Source organism: Sander vitreus, chromosome 3, assembly GCF_031162955.1.
Source record: "Sander vitreus isolate 19-12246 chromosome 3, sanVit1, whole genome shotgun sequence".
NCBI classification, from domain to species: domain Eukaryota; kingdom Metazoa; phylum Chordata; class Actinopteri; order Perciformes; family Percidae; genus Sander; species Sander vitreus.
This window is the reverse complement of record NC_135857.1, coordinates 12,851,832-12,873,418: the sequence shown is the minus strand read 5'-3', so window position 1 is coordinate 12,873,418 and position 21,587 is coordinate 12,851,832. Positions and strand designations below refer to the sequence as shown.

The following is a 21,587-nucleotide window of genomic DNA, read 5'->3' as shown; positions in this document are numbered from 1 at the left end:
AAGTACCTTGGTGCCGACCGAAAGTCCTTCTCCATGTCTTCTCCGAACTTCTCCCACACACGCTGCTTTGCCTCTTTCACGGCAGAGGCTGCAGCCCTTCGGGCCCTTCGGTACCTTGCAACTGCCTCCGGAGTCGCCTGGGATAACATATCCCGGAAAGACTCCTTCTTCAGTCGGACGGCTTCCCTGACCACCGGTGTCCACCACGGTGTTCGTGGGTTACCGCCCCTTGAGGCACCTAAGACCCTAAGACCACAGCTCCTCACCGCAGCTTCAGCAATGGAAACTTTGAACATTGTCCACTCGGGTTCAATGCCCCCCAGCCTCCACAGGGATGCACGAAAAGCTCCGCCGGAGGTGTGAGTTGAAAGTCTGTCGGACAGGGGCCTCCTCCAGACGTTCCCAATTTACCCGCACTACCCGCTTGGGCTTACCAGGTCTGTCCAGAGTCTTCCCCTCACCCCCTGACCCAACTCACCACCAGATGGTGATCGGTTGACAGCTCCGCCCCTCTCTTCACCTGAGTGTCCAAAACATATGGCCTCAGATCAGATGAAACGATTATAAAATCGATCATTGACCTTTGGCCTAGGGTGCTCTGGTACCAAGTACACTTATGAGCATCCCTATGTTCGAACATGGTGTTCGTTATAGACAACCCATGACTAGCACAGAAGTCCAACAACAAACAACCACTCTGGTTTAGATCAGGGAGGCCGTTCCTCCCAATCACGCCTCTCCATGTGTCTCCATCATTACCCACGTGCGCGTTGAAGTCCCCCAGCAGAACTATGGAGTCCCCGACTGGAGCCCCCATGCAGGACTCCACTCAAGGTCTCCAAGAAGGCCGAATACTCTGAACTCTTGTTTGGTGCATATGCACAAACAACAGTCAGAGTTTTCCCCCCCCACAACCCGCAGGCGTAGGGAGGCGACCCTCTCGTCCACCGGGTTAAACTCCAACGTAGTGGCGCTCAGCTGGGGGCTTGTGAGCATCCCCACACCCGCCCGGCGCCTCACACCCTGGGCAACTCCGAAGAAGAAAAGAGTCCAACCCCTATCCAGGAGTATGGTTCCAGAACCAAGACTGTGCGTAGAGGTAAGCCCCACCAGATCTAACCAGTAGCGCTCCACCTCCCGCACAAGTTCCGGCTCCTTCCCCCACAGAGAGGTGACATTCCACGTCCCCAGAGCCAGCCTCTGCTGCCCGGGTCTGGTCCGTCGAGGCCCCTGACCTTCACTGCCACCCATGTGGCAGCGCACCCGACCCCAGCGGTTCCTCCCACAGGTGGTGGGCCCATGGGATGGAGGGATGTCCGCCACGTAGCTTTTCGGGCTGTGCCCGGCCGGGCTCCGTGGCAAACCCGGCCACCAGACGCTCGCTGTCGAGCCCTCCATCTGTGCCTGGCTCCAGACGGGGGCCTCGGGCTTCCTCCGGGCAGGGTCACTTCATCCCTTCCTCGATTTTTCATAGGATTTTTGAAGTTATAAGTTTGAAGGTATAGTATGGTATGTCGGAAAAAAGTCATAAAAAAGTCATAGTATAGTATGTCGAAAAAAAGTCATAAAAAAGTCATAGTATAGTATGTCGAAAAAAGTCATAAAAAAGTTATAGTATAGTATGTCAAAAAAAAGTCATGAATAAATCATAGTATAGTATGTCAAAAAAAGTCATAGTTTAGTATGTCAAAAAAAAAAATCATAGTATAGTATGCTGGAAAAAAGTCATAAAAAAGTCATAGTATAGTATGTCGAAAAAAAGTCATAGTATATTATGTCGAAAAAAAGTCATAGAATAGTATGTTGAAAAAAGTCATAGTAGACAAAGTCTGTGGAAAAAAGTCATTAAAAAGTCATAGTATAGTATGTCGAAAAAAAGTCATAGTATAGTATGTCGAAAAAAAGTCATAGTATAGTATTTCGAAAATTCATAAAAGTATCAATATAGTACGTCAAAAAAGTCATAGTATATTATGTCGAAAAAAAGTCATATTATAGTACGTCGAAAAAAGTAAAAAAAATAATAATAATATAGTATGACAAAAAAAGTCAAAAGTCATAGTCATATGTCGAAAAAAGTGATAACAAAGACATAGTATAGTATGTCGAAAAAAGTGATAAAAATGTCAAAGTATAGTGTGTGGAAAAAAGTGATACAAAAGTCATAGTACGGTATGTTGAAAAAAATCTAAGTATATTATGTCGAAAAAAGTAATGAATAAATCACAGTATAGTATGTCGAAAAAAGTCATATTATAGTACGTCGAAAAAAGTAAAAACAAAAAAAATATAGTATGTTGAAAAAAGTTATGAAAAGACATAGTATAGTATGTTGAAAAAGTCATTAAAAAGTCACAGTATAGTATGTCGAAAAAAGTCAATATAGTTTGTCGAATAAAGTCAATATAGTATGTCGAAAAAAGTCATAGTATACATGTCGATAAAAGTCATTGTATGGTATGTCGAAAACAATTCATAATGCAATTCATTATGTTAAAAAAAGTCATAGTATATTATGTTGAAAAAAGTCATACTAGACAAAGTCTGTCGAAAAAAGTCATTAAAAAGTCATGGTATAGTATGTCGAAAAAAGTCATAGTTTAAGTATGTCGAAAAAAGTCATAGTATGACGAAAAAAGTAATAAAAAGTCATAATATAGTATGTCGACAAAAGTCATAGTATAGTATGTCAAAAAAAGTCATAGGATAGTAAGTTGTTTGTACAAATGCTGGTAGCAAGCAGGTCTTGAATCCAACATGGGTACCTTAGGTGCTTAGAACAAACCTACCGCTCCACCATAAACTACACTTACAACTGTTCTCTTGGCATATTTGACTTCTTCATTTTAGTATGTTGAAAAAAGTCATAAAAGTATCAATATAGTACGTCAAAAAAGTCATAGTGTAGTATGTCGAAAAAAGTCATAAAAGTATCAATATAGTACGTCAAAAACGTCATGGTATAGTATGTTGAAAAAAGTCATAAAAAAGTAATATATGTCAAAAAAGTCATAGTATAGTATGTCGAAAAAACGTCATAGTATAGTATTTCGAAAAGTCATAAAAGTATCAATATAGTACGTCAAAAAAGTCATAGTATAGTATGTCGAAAAAAGTCATAAAAGAGTCATAGTATAGCATGTCGAAAAAAGTCATAAAAAGGTCATAGTATGACAAAAAAGTCAAACAAGTCATCGTATAGTATGTTGGAAAAAGTCATAAAAAAGTAAAAGTATAGTTTGTCGAAAAAAGTCATAGTGTAGTATGTGGAAAAAAGTCATAGTGTAGTATGTCGAAAAAAGTGATAAAGTCATAGCATGTCGAAAAAAGTCATTCAAAAATCATACTATATATGTAGTATGTCAGCATAGTATAGTATGTAAGTATAGTTTGTTAAAAAGTCATTAAAAAGCCATAGTATAGTATGTCGAAAAAAGTGAAAAAGTCATATTTCCATTAGAAAGTTCATTTTAAAGAATAAAAGCTAATTTCAAAGACCAGCAACAGCAGCTGCACGTACATTCATTTTGATCCTTTGTTATTTACCTACTTGAATGTATCTTTTTTTATCTTATCTCAACATACTGCACAACAAACCAACATATATGAAACAAAGTTTATTCTTTATTTTACATATCTGTACATAAACATTTCTTCCCTCAAATAAAGATTCTGATTACAGTAGGATGAAAACGATATTAACACACTTATTCATTTAAAATGACTCGTGTCAGAAAATCAACATTCACAAAATGTTGAAGAGCAATTAGAGTGAACGTATTACCAAAAGCTACGACTCCACTACAAGGCAGGCATGTTTCCTTTACACTCTTTTAGCACCTTCAAATAAACATTTCTCAGTTGAAAACTACCATTTGTGCAGAATAAAAACAGGTCGACTTTGAAATACTTTAAAATTACTGTCCAACTTAAAATGGTCTGAAGAAGTTAGTTTCCATCATTTGTTTTTATTCAATGTTGTTTCTTTTTTCTCATGACTGACTTTCTACTAAATTTTTCACTATTATTTTATTTTTTCCCACAATTTTTGCATCTGACAATTATAATTTAGTGGCGAATGTAGAAAGTTAAAAAGAAACAATAGCAAAGCAAGGCCGATCACTGCACAGGAAGCTGGGGACAGAATCCATGACAACACACAATCAGTTTCCTCTTCTCCCAGGAAGCAGGAAGTGCTCCTCCGTCCTTAGTGCTGGGAGAAAACCACAGAAGCAAATGAAAGAGGGTGGCCTTCTCCTTTGCTGCTGATACCACTGGAGTCAGTGGGTTGGACACAAAGGTAGACATGGGGAGACGGGTAAGCAGCAAGGAGCAAAATACTTTGGACAAGCGGGCAGGATTTGGAACGACACAGGGCAGAGATGGAATGGCCGGGGGAGATCTGGTTTGGAGCGGGAGCTTAGCTTGGGAAAGGGGAGCAGGGTGGAACAGGGACGGGCATCTTATTTAGATAGGGTCCTCTCAGCCAAATGTTTCTGCTGGCTCTCAGCATGCCTGGAAAAGAGAAAAGGAACATACAGTCACTTAAAGGATAAGTCTGGTGATATTTCATTTATTTTTCTCACTCTTATGTAGATACCTTCAACTAAAGTGTAACCCTTTTTGTGAACAAAACCAAAAATGAATTGATCCTACTCACTAAATTGTCTGTGTAGCTAAAGCTTAGAGTAGCTTATCCCTTTGTGCCATATACCTCCATTGTTGTCCAAAAAATATTAGACATTACACTAAAAAACACAAAACACATGAGTGAGCCACACTGTTATATATTGTTCTGTTCCTCTGATAAATCGCCTCGAGTGATGCCATGTGAGTCAGCATCAACTAGGGTTGAAGACTACAAGTTTGAAAATAAAAAAACAACACATTCTTGGGTTGTGGAGAAAGAAGCCTACCAGATCTGAGTAGCCCACTCCTCATCTTTGCTCTGCATCTCCGTTAGTGGTTCAAGGCTACATTAGCCGCTACTAGCATAATACACCTGACCGAACTGTTGGTGGTCGAGTTGCATTTCGGTTAATGTAGGCACGAGGTTTTGACAAGGAAGAAAGGTGTGGAATAAAAAAACGACAATATCTCTGTTTCTACTGCATTGACTGTATATCATGACAGGGGCGTCGGACTGGGGGGGAAAGGGGGACTGAGTACCCAGGGCCCTCATGTGAGGAGGGCCCAAAAAGATGCTAGAATGAATAGCTGTGGATGAGGGGAGGGGCCCATAGAGAATGCCTTTCTACAGGGCCCAGAATGTTGTGCTACACCCCTATATCACGAGTCTGGCAATGTTAACTCTTTTTTTTTTTTTCAGATTATTTTTTTGGGGCATTTTTAGGCCTTTATTTTCAAAGGACAGATGAAGACATGAAAGGGGGAATGACATGCAGCAAAGGGCCGCAGGTCAGAGTCGAACCTGCGGCCGCTGCGTCAAGGAGTACACCTCTTTATATGTGCGCTTGCTACCAACTGAGCTAACCCAGCCACAGCAATGTTATCTCTTTTAAAAAACTACAGTGCCCAGCTGTTTTCATTGAACCTTTTTAAATAAAACAAAATGAATGTAATTTCATCTAAAAAACTATACACTTGGTACTTATGTTTAAATATTTACATCTTCAGTAGAAACAAATGGGCTAAAGGCTAAGCCACAGACGGGGTAAGAGAGAGAGAAAGTATTGAGAGATGGACTTCTTCTTATGGACTTTTGTTCATGGGACTTCTGACAATAACAAAATGTAGACTTTTTCTTTCCAACCTTATTCTTTAAATGAAGGAGTTTTTTTTACTCTTAATACACCAGATAGGAACTAAATGGATGGTAAATATGATCAATTAGATCCTCATTACAGTAAGTGCCTCATCACCTGGTGAGGTCCTCTATGTCAACCAGCATGGCATCTTGCTCCATGTGTAGTTCATCCCGAATCAGCAGCAACTGTACAAGCTCCTCATTCAGACCTGGAGTGGAAGATAATTTGAGGAATAATATTAAAATCATGTCGGGCTACAGACGTATCACTACAGTATGAAAAAACAGGAATTCGTCCACATCATATTTACAATATGGAAATACTTAAAATCCCACAATGACCACAGTTGACCATAACACATATTCTATTGTGACCCTTATCAATAAACCTACATGATATCTCCCACTATGTGTTAAAAAAAAATGACCTCACAAAGCCATCGAAATCTGAGCATAGACAGTCTGACAGTCACACATTAGTGGTTGTTCTCATCAATGTTTCAGCTATTGTTCCTTCGGCTTTGCCATAAAATATGAAGCAGCGACAAAAGAGATTTTGAAGGGAAAGTCTGTTTAGTAATTTAAAAGTAGCTCATGATTTTGGCACTCTTGGGGATTTTCGATCTGTTTTATGTAAAATGTGAGATTATTCATCCCTGAGTAGCAGGATCAATGATCTGTACAGTGCAGTAACAGTAAATGCTTAGGGGAAGCTGTTAACTGGTACAGTTCTTTGAACTGACTATCATATATAAAAGCACTTTCACATCCACTAAAAAAGGGAAAGGGTCAGTATGCATGTGCATGTTTTTCCCCCATTTGCTTGCTTGCTCATTTCTGCAGTTAAAAGTAGAGGTCAGTGACTCTGTGTATGTGTGTATGTCCTGTAATGTATGCATGTTTGTGGTTAACTCACTCTCAATCTGGGAGTGCAGGTCATTGACTATAACCTGGAGCTGCCCCAGCGTCATATCTCTCAAGTCGGTGGGCTTCAGACTTCTTTTCATTAGACACTCACTGATGTGAGGCATGTGTGGAAGCTGCAGAAACACACACACACACACACACACACACACACACACACACACACACACACAAAAACACGGTTACATGAAGAAAAAAAAACCCTTAGACCTATTGGTTTTTCTATCTGGAGGTTGAAACAAGGTTCAGCTACAAACATCATTTTCTGCTGTGTTGTATTTCAGATATGTATGCACTTTCTTTTAAAGACATTGTGTCAAACGATTTATTTCCTGCGACAAAAAGATACTGCATATTATTGTAAACTCGTGGACCTATTATCATGTGAAATTCACAGACATATCATTAAATAAATAAGAATCAGAATCAAAATCAGACTGACATCAGAAATGACTTTCACTGCATCTACATTATAAAGTTCAGTTGTATTGACTAAACAACAATCAATCAATCGTTTAAATCATTTATCAATCAAAACTGCCAAACATTTACTGGTGCCAGATTGTCGGACGGGAGCATTGTCTGATTTTCTGGCTATTGGCATTTTTCACTATTTTCTGACTTTTAATAGTTAAGAAACAATGAATCTGTCCACTAAAAAATAATAATCAGCAGGTTATTCGGTAATGAAAACAATTGCTGGTTGTAGCCCTCACTTTGCCAAAATCTGGTCAAAAGCAACAACGGCATTAATTATCAGCAGAATTTAGAGCAGTCGAATCAAATGATTTATTATTAATCAAAACTTGACTTTTGACTGACTGACAGCATGTGCAACTTCGATCTGCTGCCTAAACGTTTGTGATTAGTCGGCTTTTGATTTGCTGCTTTTTCTGTGGAAAAAGACTGCTTTCCAGTCTCTTGTCTTCTCTGGTAGCGCCCCTGATGAAACTAAAGGGAATATCACTATTCCTTTGAGGTTTTCACCTCTGTGTAGGGAGACTGTAAAGTTAGGGGATTCCAAGTAGAAACTACTGTTTGGTCACAAATGGGTTTACAGTGCTTTATACAAATTAGCAGCAGGTGAACTTAGTGACGTGAAGTTTTCACTGTCCAGCAGAGGCCAGCAGTGATGCTGCGCTTCCTGAGAGCCCACTGAATGCCTTTACCCATAGACCCATAAAACAGTGCAGGCCTCATGTCTCCTTTTATATTTACAGTATGATTTTTCTTTTTACTGGTACTTTGAAAATTCCCAAGTCTTCTCATTCATCTACAGTAGTGAAACATCTGTTATGTAATCACAGACAAAGGTGGAGTGACAATAAAGGGTGAGAATTTACACATTTCCCTATGAGTGAAAATGAAAGTCTTCCATATAATGCAGCACCCTGAAAGTTTAAAGAATTGTATTTGTGGCAATTACTGTATTGACTAGTACCTGAGCAGAAATGGCTCCAAACATTGCTTTTATTTTTCAGTATCTCCTTTAATTTATAATTTCCAATGCTTCTGCTTGCTTTGTATACAGTATGTGTTAATCAGTCCCATTGCCACCAGCAGTTGCCCCATGTTCTCAGTCAACTTCAGAGTGGAGCCACAACATGCAATACAATCACAAAGCATCATGTGTGCTTTCTCAGGCACAGTTGGGCAGATCATTTGCTTTTTTTGTTTCTCAGACTCTTCCTCTGTCAACACTCGCATCCAACCGGTCTACATTCTTTCGCTTTCCTTCTAACACACATTTAATCTCTGCCTCCCACTTGTTCTCCAGTCACAATGAAAAACATGCACGTGCCACACTCTAAGTGTTTGTGTGCGTGAGTGTCTGGCTGGTTCTTCCTTGAAACTTTCTCACCTATCTTTTGCTTTCACAATGGCAATGATGCAACTGTACTTGAAGCTGCCATGTGTCAGTTTCAGTTTCAAGAGACTTGCACACAAGGCGGTGACTAAGAGCGACATCGAGAGAAATGTGACGTCAGAGACCAAGCCAGTGCAATGGTTGTAGATTGGTATTGGTCCTGACTCAACAGGCCAGAGTGCTGACCACTGTGTGAGTTTCTGTTATCATACATATAATTACAAACTATTGACTATGTGTTGAGATACCAGCGAACAGACCTCCAGCAATGACTCGATATGAGATTAAGGAACTACACTTCTCTCTGAATGAATTTGTGGGAGAGACCTGAGGTTTTACATTAGAATCTAAATCTCTCCCCATATTTTCTCTCGATGACTTATTTTGCTTTCTCTCAGTACTTCCATGTACAAATTTAGGCACTTCCAGCACACAGACACACAGTTGGCTCACTGTACCTTCGCTGACACCACCCGTCATGTTAAAAATGTGTTCATTTTAACTAATTGTAATGTGATTTTTAAGAAATACTGTATTTAGTGGATTGTTAAAATAATTTCTTCATACATTTCAATTGTCAATGTCAATTTACCAAAAGGGGAAAAAGCTAGGTCTTTCAACCATTTATCCATCACACAGCTAATTATATCAACTATTTAAGCATTGCTTTTAGCTTATTATTTCTACTGTTTATTTTTCACTATTAGCTTATTATTTCATCTGTTTATCCATCAATTACAGCTAATTATATCAACTAGTTATGCATTAGTTTTAGCTTATTATTTCAACTGTTTATTACTTTTAACTCACTATTGCAACTGTTTATCTATTACTTCAAGCGAATAAAAATATAAATTTGATAACAGTTTTATCATTTAGCCATTCCTGTGTATAAGTGTATAAACCTAAAGGGAACTTCACAAAATAATGAATGTAAAAAGGGTAGGTGTAATAAGGATTCAGCCTGTACAGCTTGCTTTGGTTCGTCACTCCTTCAAAAGTAATGACTCATTATCTTTTGGTGATATATATGTGATATAAACTAAACTGAACTGTTTATACACTACTTATTTCTTTTTAACTGTTAATAAATGCATTTTATTTTTAGCTAACTATTTCATGCAATTTCTGTGACAAAATGTGGCTTTGAGGTGTTACAACTGACACAGGTTGGCAGAAGGTAAAGACCGGCATCACACCAATTTGAAATCCTATTTGGGTGGGTATATACCTCTCCAAAAATGTATAATTTCTTTTTTCATATTAGTAGAGCTACTCCACTATCCTTCTATGTACCCCAGGCAACTGCATAAGTACCCCCTAGTTAGGGATCACTGCTCCAGGGGAGCATTTGGCACATGTAACTGCTTCAATAGATCTCTGGTGTTGTGGACATGGCAGGCGGCTGTAGCCTTAATATATCTTAATATTCACTGTGTGTTCGGTCCAGATGTGACAGTGATGTCTTCTGACTGCTGAGCACTGCTACATCCCTCAACACTGAAGTCAATGCTTTCCGGTGTATGAATTATAGATGGACCCGGCTGAGCTGCCCCGCTCTTCTCTGAATAAGTAAAACAGTTCTGCCTGCAAGACCGTGTGGAAATATTGTGTGCGTAAGTCTGACAGTGTGGGTGGGTGTGTGTGAGGCAGTGAGGCAGATAAAAACGGATGAAAAAATTATGAGCAGGGTTGTCATCACCTTCCTTCCTTTAAATGGGGGCAGAGGAAGAGAGGGAACAGAGGAGAGGTTGGAGGAGGATTTCTGTGACATCATCACAAGTAAATATTACCCGTTTTCATAGCTTCCATATAATACTCATACGTTTCTGACACACAGCCCACCCATCTCTTCTCATACACTTTGACTAATGGACCAAATGATAGACATTTGACCATAATATATGTGACGGTTTGTTCTAAAACAGTAAAAAGCAAATGACAAAAAGCTCTACTGTATGTATTGTTATACATCATATAGCTCTCTGCTCCAATTAGCTATCTTACTCATCTTTAGAAAAATATAGTAAACATTAAAAACTCTCTCCCAAATGCAAAAACTAGAGCGCTAAAGCTCAAATTTGTGATGTCATCAAGTATAAAGTCTGGAACTGCTCTATAGACAATGAATTGGGAAAGGTGTTATAGATGACACTGGGGAATCTTCTTAGAATATGGGAACATTTTCTGTTTCAGAACTGAGAACATTACAATAGAATAAAAAAGAAAACAAACATTCTGCGGGTCCACAAAATCTCCCATTCATTGTCTACGGAGCAGCTCCAGACTTTATACTTGATGACATCACAAGTTGGAGACTTTCTTTTCTGGTTTCTGTCGTTGAGAGAGAGAGTAGCTCATGTTGACACATGTTGATTGCACTTCCCTAGGCCATGGAAATAATATATTGAAATTCTTAATTTAGGTGGTGTTCCCCTTTTAGATGAAAATATGATTCATAATTTCAAAGCCTTCCTCCTACTACAACAAAATGAGGAATACTTTCTGTTTTAAGCTTTTGGTTTAGCTTTAAAACCATCATCAGGAGCAGGTAGAGGTGTATGGAAACACAAGTGTTCATAAATACCAAGTGTGCCAGCTGATTGCTTAGTTGCATCAATTAGGCCTGACCTGCAATATCACATTTTTTGGCCATTTGGGGACAGGGGAAACAAGCTGTAAACACAACACTAACATATGATCACCTTTTGATTAATATGGTGAACTTCTTAGCAAGCATTTGCCGATTTACACATCCAGCAGATATGGAGCAACATTCATTTGGAGTTTCTGGCTGATACGTGAATGTAAGTCCAATGTTTACTCTCCTCTCCACCAAATCCTGAGAAATATATCTGCTAAACCTGCTAAATGTTCCACGTCCCTCACCAGCTAATCACTAACTTTGTGGGAGTATTTTGTTTTGTTGAAAACAGCTGCTTGTCTGCCAAAAACTACACTGATGAGAGTGATGAGAATAAACTAAAACGGTAAAGTTGTGGGCCGAAAAACCTAAACAATGAGCTGAAAGATGTTATAAAGCTCCATAGAACCGAGGGGAACGGCAGAGTCTGGTGATAATCTCTGTGAGTTTATCACTACGAGAAGCCCCCTTCACATACAAGTAGTAATGTGATCTATTGTTAATATAAAAATACTGATTTAAAGTAAAACCAAAAGCTTGAAATTGCAAATAAGCATTTGTCCTAGTAACTATTTTCTTACATGTCGTATAAATCAGTGGATCTCTTGGTTCCAGTTTGTGTTGTATTTGCATGCTAACCTTATCTGTAGAAAACTACATAACTCTTGGCCTAGGCCATTACATTGTATACACATGAATTCTGTTATGTCGAAGAATATAGGAGTCATTTAGAAAATAAGAACGGTGTTTCCCCCTTTTGTTTTGGACATGTTGTCCTTAGTGATATAAATCGTTACGGTCAAAGGCAGCATTACTGTGTAATTGTGGTACTGACCAGGTCGGCCACAGGTGACTTCTTGCGATTTTGTTTTTCCACCTCCACCTGCATCTTGGCCATGGGTTTGGCCATAGCCAGAGCCAGCTTCGCCTCGGCCTGCAGCTTCTTCTGTCGACTCAGGAAGTCCATGTCCTCCAGCGACTCAGAGTCGTCCTCTGTGGTGTCCCTATCCGAGTAGGACGAACTCTGCTTGGACTGCAGGGAGGACGTGGTGGAAGGAGGAAGAGGGAGAAAAGACAAATTATGGCAAGGTGGAATAAAATATGGAGGAGACAATGAACCGAATAAGAAATGAGGGAGAAAAGGAAAGATAAGAAAGACCAGGTCAGAAGATTAATGTTTAATTAATGTATTCTTGGCATTTTGGTATGTCAATTTTACACACTGACAGGAACGTCATTGTACATGAAATGGGATGTGAGGAGAGTGCGGATGAACATGCAAAGAAATGATAATATTCTCTTTCTCCCTCTCTTTCTGTTAAATGTGTCTCAGGGTGACAGGAGGTTAATGTGGCCAGTCATCCATTGCCATGGTGAGCACATTCCAATTCACCTCTCATTTGCTGCCCGTGAATTGGTTAACAGGCCAGAAAACATGAGCAAAGACATTCATATAGCATCTGAAGCCCTGATTGTCTCTCTGATTCATAATGAATATCTCCGCCGTTTCACTGCTTTCATTCTTGTTCTGCCTCAATCTTGCTTTCACACAATCAGATCTTTGACACTTTCACACCGTCAACTCTGTATATCATAACACACATTTCATTGTGATTCCAAGATTCAAGTCATTTTCTTTCATTCTTGAATTATGGCGAAATACTATTATAACTCTGCGTGGGCTTCAAAGTGCACGTGTGGGCATTAGTGCTTACCATGGGGGACAGAGGTGTGTCCAGACTGGTCTCTGTCTTGCTGTCATCTGCATCGCTGTCCTTGTCGCTGCCGCTGTCATTGACAAAACAGATCTGTAGGTTCATCCCACTCTGCAGCCTGCAGGGAGACAGATTCAAACAGGGGGCAACATGTTATTATTAGCATAAATGCAGATAAGAGTCGAGTCAGTTCAATGTTGCCTGTTTCTGCAGTAACTGACTTGGACCAGGGTCAAAAAAGACAGCATTGTCAACAGCACTGCTGCTAATACATACATACCATACATGACCTATTGTATTATAAGTTCCACAAAGTGCTTTGCCTCGATAAAGGATTTAGAGTGCTGTGCGTATGCACACTGAACTGTGTGCACTACACCTTCCATTAAAGAGGGAAAAAGTGCAAACAACATTAAGAAAAATAGAAAGAAGATCATGGCAAATGCTAGCTGCCTTCATCACCAGTGCAAAGTGCTGGCTGAGGATAGCATTAAGGAAGGCTTGCGTTTTTAATCATCTCCCCCTCTTGTCTTCAATATGGATCGATCCAGGAAGCCTCTGGCAGGTCTGCTCCAATATGCTTGGGACCGGTGGGGGTGTTATTGTGCCACGGAGCAGCAGAATATCAGAGATCAACAGATAAGTGGATCAGTAATCTGTTTATTCAATGCAGTAATTACAAACAGAGCTGATTGATTACACAGCATAGATCCAATCAGTCCTGATTAAAGTAGGACCTGTGTGGTCGATTGTTTTTTTCCAGGAGAGGCAGCATCAAAAACCTCTCTGTAACTCCATTTTAATAGATTGATTACTAACTTTTCTGACGACCAGCAGCTGATATAATATGATGCCTCTACAGTGACTGACATATATATATATATATATATATATATATATATATATATATATATATACAATTGCAAACTATACAAACTATTATAAACTATATATATAGTTTATAATGAGAGAGCACTGACAAGTTTATCTTTGACCTTTAAATTGTCTCACTCAGTACATATCTTGGTCACAATTCTTTAAAATTGAAGGGGTGTAATTATACACACATCACATAGGTGCGAGGGTATGTTTTCTAATACATTGTGTGGCTTGGAGATGGTGTTCAGGCAATTCTTTTTCCAAAATACTTTGAAAAAGAAATGTAAGGGATCCTTAAAAATAAACCTTAAAAATAATAATAATATTGGCTGACGTTTGGTATTGGTATTGTTTTGATTCTTAAATTCTTAAATATCGATAGTGGGCATCAGCCTAAAAAAATCCAGTATCAATTGGGTTCTAATACAGTGTGTCTATGACTTTGCTACCCCAGACAAGAATATCATATTTCACACATTACTGTCATCTTAACTATTTCCCTATAATCATCAGGCATTATGCATGACAAACAGTTGTTGTAACATTATTGAGAAATCCATGTGATACAAATCACAGGAATACAATGAGCACTGGAGTGTTTACAGAACATCTAGTTCCAGTAAGGTGCAGTGTAGGAGGTGGTAGTAATGTCTGTGTGTGTCTTTTGGGAAGTGTGGGCCACAGGGGCTGACTGTGTGTGGCTCATTCATGCTGCACAAATCCTTTTTGCTTCCTGTCATTCACTTCCTCCCTGTTTGCGCTTTCTTTACTGGTACCTATGCAAGTAACTCTAGATTTTCCGATTTACACCCTTCTGTGTGTTTTTTTTTAGCTCTTGTATACCGCTTAAATTCATGCACATTTGACGTCTTTGTGCATGATCGCCTTTCAGCAACATCCTTCTTCAGAGAATTATGAGACCACAGAAAATATTAGAAAACCACCAGTCACATGTTTGTTATTAAGAAAGAAGTATGACAGAGGTCTTCTTACCGTGAGGACAGGCTGGGTTTGCCGCTCTTGCTGCAGCTCGTGTAGATACCTGGCCCATCGTCAAAGAAACTGCCCAGGGCCAATTTCTGCCTGATAGACTCCCTCTCATTCTTTTGGGCCTGCAAAAGGACATTACCACAATATGGTTAGCTTTTTATGATCTTTTTGATGAATTATTTTGTAGTTTCACAATGAGGTCAGAGTCATGCTGGTAGGGATTAGGTGTCTTCCTTAAAGACCCTGCAAGGTGGATGCTTGTCGTCATGGCACTTCAAACACCAGGTACCTATATATATAATTTTCTGGCATGCTACATCAGCCTAACTCCTTACTCTCCCCCCCACATGACTAGCTGTATGCACACATAGAAACACCGTTACCCCGAGCACTTTTTGTGAAAGCGTATTGATAGCATCAGCCTCCTCTTAATTAGCAAAAGGAGATTCAGTGTTATCCTAACAAGCTCTGATACAAAGTGTGGAGTCAGCTGAAGTACTGACAAAAAAGACAAGAAATATCTGAGCAGGGATCATAACAAGTTGACATTATCAGAAGTCACAAGCAGGTGGTGCTGTTGTCTTAGAGAACAACCAGTGAGCACTCCGACACACACACACACACACACACACACACACACACACACACACACACACACACACACACACACACACACACACACACACACACACACACACACAGGGTACTTTTTATTAATTACAATGTACATTCTGTTAGAAATCACTACACTACACGCCTGGGGGGGCTCAAGAGCACCTTTGCAGTGCCCAGGAGGTAAACTGGCATCTCTCCAGCTACCAATCCGCACTCCGTACGGACTGAACTACTGCCTTCCCTACTTCTCATACAGGATTAAGTTTATGTAAAACTGGTCTAAACTCCGGTAAACTCTGGAGGAAGAGCAGTAATAGCCGTTTCACACATGCTTAAATGTGCAAGAATCCCAACACTACACAATTCCAGGGCTTCTTCCCAATCCAGAATTCCTAACTCAGCGTAGCTTCAGCTTTGGCAGCACTTCACACACACCAGTCCACATAGGATGTCTCGTCTTTGCTGATAGTAGGTAAACAAATCCAACTGAGGTGCAAACAACTAATAAGCGACTCAGTTTATAATAAAATGGGAATGAGAATAACATTTTCTGTAGCACTGACATACTGCTGCAAAGAAGAATTAGAGCCCAGATTATTGTCACAAAGAACTTTTTTGCAAAAGGTCAGACACACAGTGACTCGGACACCTTGAAGGGCCGTGACCCCAAGGTCTGGAACTACGAGTTTAAATATTGTAGATTTGAAGGTTTAAAAAGCTTATAACGGGTGTCTGATGGCCTAATGGTTAAAGAAGTATACCATGTAACAGCAACATCCATGGCCAGGGACCTCATTTCCCTCTCTGTCTCTACCTTCACCCATATTTCTGCTCTGTATCTCTACTTTCACTATTAAATAAAGGCAAAATGACCAAAAAAGAGAGTATAATCGAGGTGAGCAATCCTTACTCTTTTGATCTGTCTCTTTTCCATTACCGCCCCTCTTCACTTACTCCCCCACACATCTTCCACCTCTGTTCCTCACATTCCCATTTCTTTACTCACCTGATTCAGCCTTACCAGTCGTTTGTCTTTATTTCTCTTTCGCATTATCCCTATTTTCACTCATCTCCTTCCATCTCCACTTCCGTCCATCAGCCTCAGGCCTCTCTTCTCTGCTGTTCATTCTGTTCTACCCACTCCAAATTGCTTATCACAGCTTCACCTCTCTCCCACTCGTTTTCTCAACTCCTTCGCTCCCTCCTTTCCTCTCTCTGTGTCTGTCTCTCCTGACAATAATGTGCAGGCGTTGGTGAGAGTGCCTCCACCAAGGACAAATTAACATAATCCCACTCCACACAAGAGCCCGCAAGACACACTTGGCACTGCCAGCACACACACACACACACACACACACACACACACACACACACACACACACACACACACACACACACTACTGCTATGTGGGTGTGTTAGAAAGATAGCCTGCGGAGTCAAATGAACACACTTAAATGTTTCAATTCTTTGCTTCACAAGCGCAACAGCAGCCTGTGTGGTACCGTGCAGGCACACATTTATTTACATGTACATCACTCATACAACAGAGCTGACCCACTGTCAGTCACGTTACTCCACAGAACAGCTGCTCCAAGCAAAGACGAAAACCAGAAGCAGCAGGTTCACTGAACATTGTTGACCATTTGCTCCCATCATGAGGTGAGTGCTGCGAAAAAAAACAAAAATTGGGGGTTGTGCTGAGGTCCAGGTGGAACACATTCAGGAAGGCTCAAGGGACGTTTTTAATCTAAATGCTGCAAACAGCAACACCATAAACTTTATAGCTCAGTTTCACAAAGAGTTTGTGAATGCAAAACCACACACACTCTCTGCTAGGGGGTTGTCTGCTGATGTAAAGACATAAAGTGGGTTAACAAACTCCCTCCAAACAAAAAAGTCAATTCCCACACTGGAAGACTCTCTGATAACTTAACTTAGATATGGAATAACTCGGATAATCAGGGTTACATCTTCAGCCATTGTTAATAACTCGTTGATTAAATATCTTAACAGGTCATTAGGTTCCATAGCCTAACCAAAATTTAAAAATTAATAATCAGAAAATCAGTTTAAACTAGGCCATAAACAAGTAAGAGAGAGTTTTTTTTTTGCATTTTACATCCAGTGATCAGAGTTAAGAGTTGTTCAAATATATGAGGCAGAACACAGAGCATACGCACTACAATAATTTAAAATGAACCACTATTCATACACTGCCACTTTGGATAATATTTGTGATTTATATAACATGTTATAACCAACACAAGGACATACATTTGCACAAGGCTACTGACATGCAGTCATAAGAGCAATGTTTCAATACAGCACTGAATTTGACTATTCATGCTTGTTCTACCCCTTTACATAATGTGAGCTGAGAAAGTAGATTAGATTGGTAATTGGTCAATCACACTAGGGCTGTAACTAACAATTATTTTAATTATTGATTTATCTGCTCATTATTTTAGCATCATTTAGTCTATAAAATGTTGAAAACCAGTTTATCTTCCCAAGGTGATGTCTTTAAATGTCTTGTTTTGTTCAACAAACCCAAAGATATTCAGTTAACTTTTATGTAAAACAGAGAAAAGCCACAAATCCTCACACTAAAGAAGCAAACGTTTGGCGTTTTGGCTTAAAAAAAATGACTCAAACTGTGATCAAAATAGTTGCCAATTAATTTTTTGTTGATCGACAAATCGATTAAACAACTAAACATTTGAACTCTGAATTACAAACTTAGCAACTGGACGGAATGGACTGTAAGCATAGTCACGATGCACTGCCCTGGGTAAAATCAACTGTAGCACTTCACATTGATAATACGAGAGGAATAAAGCGCCACTAGTCAAAAGTGATCACTGCCCTGCAGCTGGATTAGCAGGCAGGACATCGTCTCTGCATCCCACACCTTCCTGACAACACAACTTCCTGTCATCTGTTTATACAGCATGTTGGTGTTGAGTGTGTGTGTGTGTGTGTGTATGTGTGTGTGTGTGTGTGTCTGTCTGGGTGGGCCTAGTGTGGTAAAACAGTCATCATGGAAGCCCCATAAACCATTTACAAAGGTGTGGAAGATGCCACTGAGGGGTGGAGGTGTGAATTGGGTAGTAAATACATGCTCCTGCCTCTCATTCCTTTTCTACACAACTCTTTTATCATCCATACTGTCCCAATAGCTCTTCTTCTGCATTATCTTCTTGTCTTTATGGATTTGATGTGCTATTATGTAAATCTTAAAACGTACTTCCTTTATCGGAAGTAAAGTAGATGAATTCTCAGAGCCGCTTTAATGCAGGACGCAATCACATCCTGTCTTGTTCACAGTTTCCATGTTTGAATGATGCTCCTCTTCCAGGTCTGACTTTTTTATTTTAGTTTGGGGTGAATGAAATGCAAACCTTGCATGCAAAAGGCCACAAACAAACAACCTTTCTGCTCCTTTGATTTGCCCACCTACTCAAATAGACGTGAATAGGGCGTTATTATTACCTTCTGTGTGCTTGACTGGGTAATTTTCCCACTAGAGGTTCTCTCTTAATCTTATGAAATCCTGAGGCTGGCAAATCAAGTTTCCACATGATGATGACATGAAAATTGCCAGTTCCATTGCATTAACATTTCAGGATGCATGTGGGAAGGGGACTAGAAAGAGAGAGAGAGAGAGAGAGAGAGAGAGTGAGTGACAGTCCTAACCACCTCCCTCATTTCGTGGCCTTGAGCGCCAGAGCCGTCACCGTCCAAATTAGATTTGGAAGAACACAATTGGGTTAATTTGTGTTTTTCCTGAAATTCACCAAGTAATTTCCTCTACTGAAAAACCTTCATTGACAAAGACATTTTCTCCTCCACTCTGCACAACAACCATTCATCCGACACACCTAGAGGGTGATTTAGCACTGCCAATGGACACAGGGTGCTAGTTTTGAGCCCTCAAATCTTCCCTGAAAAATCTTTATTAGCGGAGGGAGATGAATTTAATTATCTGCGCTAACAAAGAGCATCCTCATCTAAATTGCTGGCTCTTGTGTCCAGAAATTATTTAGTGGTTAAGAGATGCACATGTGGATGTGTGTCTGTGTGTGTGTCTGCATGTCTACGGATTTCTACCCTATACAGTGAGCTACCACGACTTTTTAAATGTGTCACCTCTAAATTTATTTATACTTCTTTCTCCTTTATTCTCTTTCCCTCCATTCCTCATCTAATAAGTGCTCTCCCTGGTTTTGCACAATGGTGGCTTTTCACCGGCCGATACCTCACTCCCTGGTTTGACATAAGAACCTACTGTTCACACACAAGCACACACACAGATACGCAAATACCAGCTCTTATGAGTATACGAGTGATTTAAGTGAAGCAACAGTAAAAAGCATGACATGTGTATTGAAGAATTGGGAAAGCTTCACTCTGATATGTTTTCCAGGCCTGGCAGTGAGCTGCTGCTGAGCTCACAGCTCTACAAACAGATATAAGGTCACTGTGTCTTCTCTCTCCGTGTGTGAGGGTGTTGTGACAAATGTTCTGGCAGGCTCAGATTTGCGTCAAACTGCATCCATTTTTTTTTTCAAATATACATGTAGTCTAAAGTCAAAGTATATTCTATTTAAACGTATAGTTGGACATTTCAGGAAATACACGTATTTGTTTTCTTGCCTTGAGTAAGACGTTTATACCACACTCACATTTATGCTAAGTATGTAGCAAGAGACAGCAGCAGGTGAGCTTAGTTTAGAGTAAAGACTGGAAACAGGGAGGATATGTCCAACTATTCCACACGCTCAAAGTCTACATCCTGTGTGTGAGTCCGTCTTCTCTTTTCATGCTATCGGAGACCTGTCTGTCCAGGCAGTGCAACATTCCATCCCAGATAAGGGACCTGACCTCTGGCCCCTCATACATTTCAGCCTCAGGTCAGTGCAAGGCTGTTCCTGTCACTCAGATTGAAAGAGAACAACTCAGCAAGTGGTAGAAGACTGTGCATGAGTGTGTGTGTGTGTGTGGGGTGGTAAAAGAGGCGGGGGAGGGTTATGGTGGGATAAAATAAAAAGAAATGGGGGGAGAATGACAAAGGGAGGAAGGAGAGATAGGGAGCATGAAGTGGGTTTAGACAGGACAATGGATCTCATGTGACATTTGAGCTTTCTCTCTGCGAGAAGGCCAGACTATGGATTTGTGGGAAAAGATTCACTGGAGAAATGGTTTGTTTTTTCTCTCGAAAAGACTGAATCAGATTCAAGGATAAAAGCATGGTTACTCACACTATTATGTCATAGCTTTGCCCAAAATAGCTAAGCACTTTAATACCCAAACTTTAAGCATTACGTCAGCCTCAGTCTTTGAGCTGTGTCACATAGCTACACACAACATGCAAAATCCTTTTAAAGTAATATCGAGAAAGACACTTATTTGCTTTTTTTGCCAAGAGTTAGATGAGAAGATTGATACTGCTCTCATATCTGTCTGTTCAGTTTGCAGCCTGTATATGCAGCTGTAGCTTCACATTGTGGTCAATCTTCTTATCTAACTCTTGGCAAGAAAGAGAATAAGTGTGTCTAAAATGTCAAACAAAAGTAGCTGTATATGTGTGTGTTCACATAGTTGAAGAGAAAACCATCAAAGTAAACATAGTCACATCACATGTGTGACCAAAGAAATTCCACCTCTATTTCACCACACAGATTTTTCCAGTAGCCCTCAGCATTCATTCCTTTCAATTAATTGGACTTATAAGCATGGAATGAGACACAACTTGGTCGTTTACCTCTTTGTAGTCATCATTGAGGTAGAGACTGGATGTTTGCCTGATGACATCATCCATTCCACCACTTCCATCCATATTATCCAGCGCCTCCTTCATCCTTTCCTCCCTCCTTTCTTGCTGTCTTTTCCTCTCTACTCCCCAGTCAGTAGGTTAGTCCAGACTGACTCCTGAGGTTGAGCCCAGTCAGTCAGTACAAATTATATTCCCAGCCAGCTCACCCCTGCCATGGTCCAACACACACACACACACACACACACACACACACACACACACACACACAACATCTACTCCTCCACTGGTGGCTTCTCCTCGTCTTTCTCTTACATGTTGTGACACTGTTTTTCTTTCACTTCCCTGCACTTTCTGACTACTCCACTCCTCTGCCTCTCCCACAGGACTGTGAAAGCACAATGGTCAAAGG

General features: G+C 40.1%; 1 protein-coding gene across 5 annotated transcripts in view; it reads right to left on the bottom strand.

Annotated features, from left to right (window-relative positions):
* Positions 1-3,602: 3,602 nt before the first annotated feature.
* The window catches only part of schip1 (schwannomin interacting protein 1), a 40,816-nt gene continuing 22,831 nt past the window's right edge, over positions 3,603-21,587 (bottom strand). For 4 of the 5 annotated variants that reach the window (XM_078246033.1, XM_078246032.1, XM_078246035.1 and 1 more), the window contains 6 exons: positions 14,790-14,908; positions 12,918-13,035; positions 12,038-12,235; positions 6,684-6,807; positions 5,883-5,976; positions 3,603-4,515 (listed from right to left, as the gene is read on the bottom strand). In XM_078246033.1, coding sequence (XP_078102159.1) covers positions 4,464-4,515; positions 5,883-5,976; positions 6,684-6,807; positions 12,038-12,235; positions 12,918-13,035; positions 14,790-14,908 — 705 coding nt within the window. In that variant the 3' untranslated portion in view covers positions 3,603-4,463. Of the gene's footprint in view, positions 4,516-5,882; positions 5,977-6,683; positions 6,808-12,037; positions 12,236-12,917; positions 13,036-14,789; positions 14,909-21,166; positions 21,541-21,587 lie in introns of those variants that run through there. The other variant, XM_078246034.1, reaches the window with a different exon arrangement.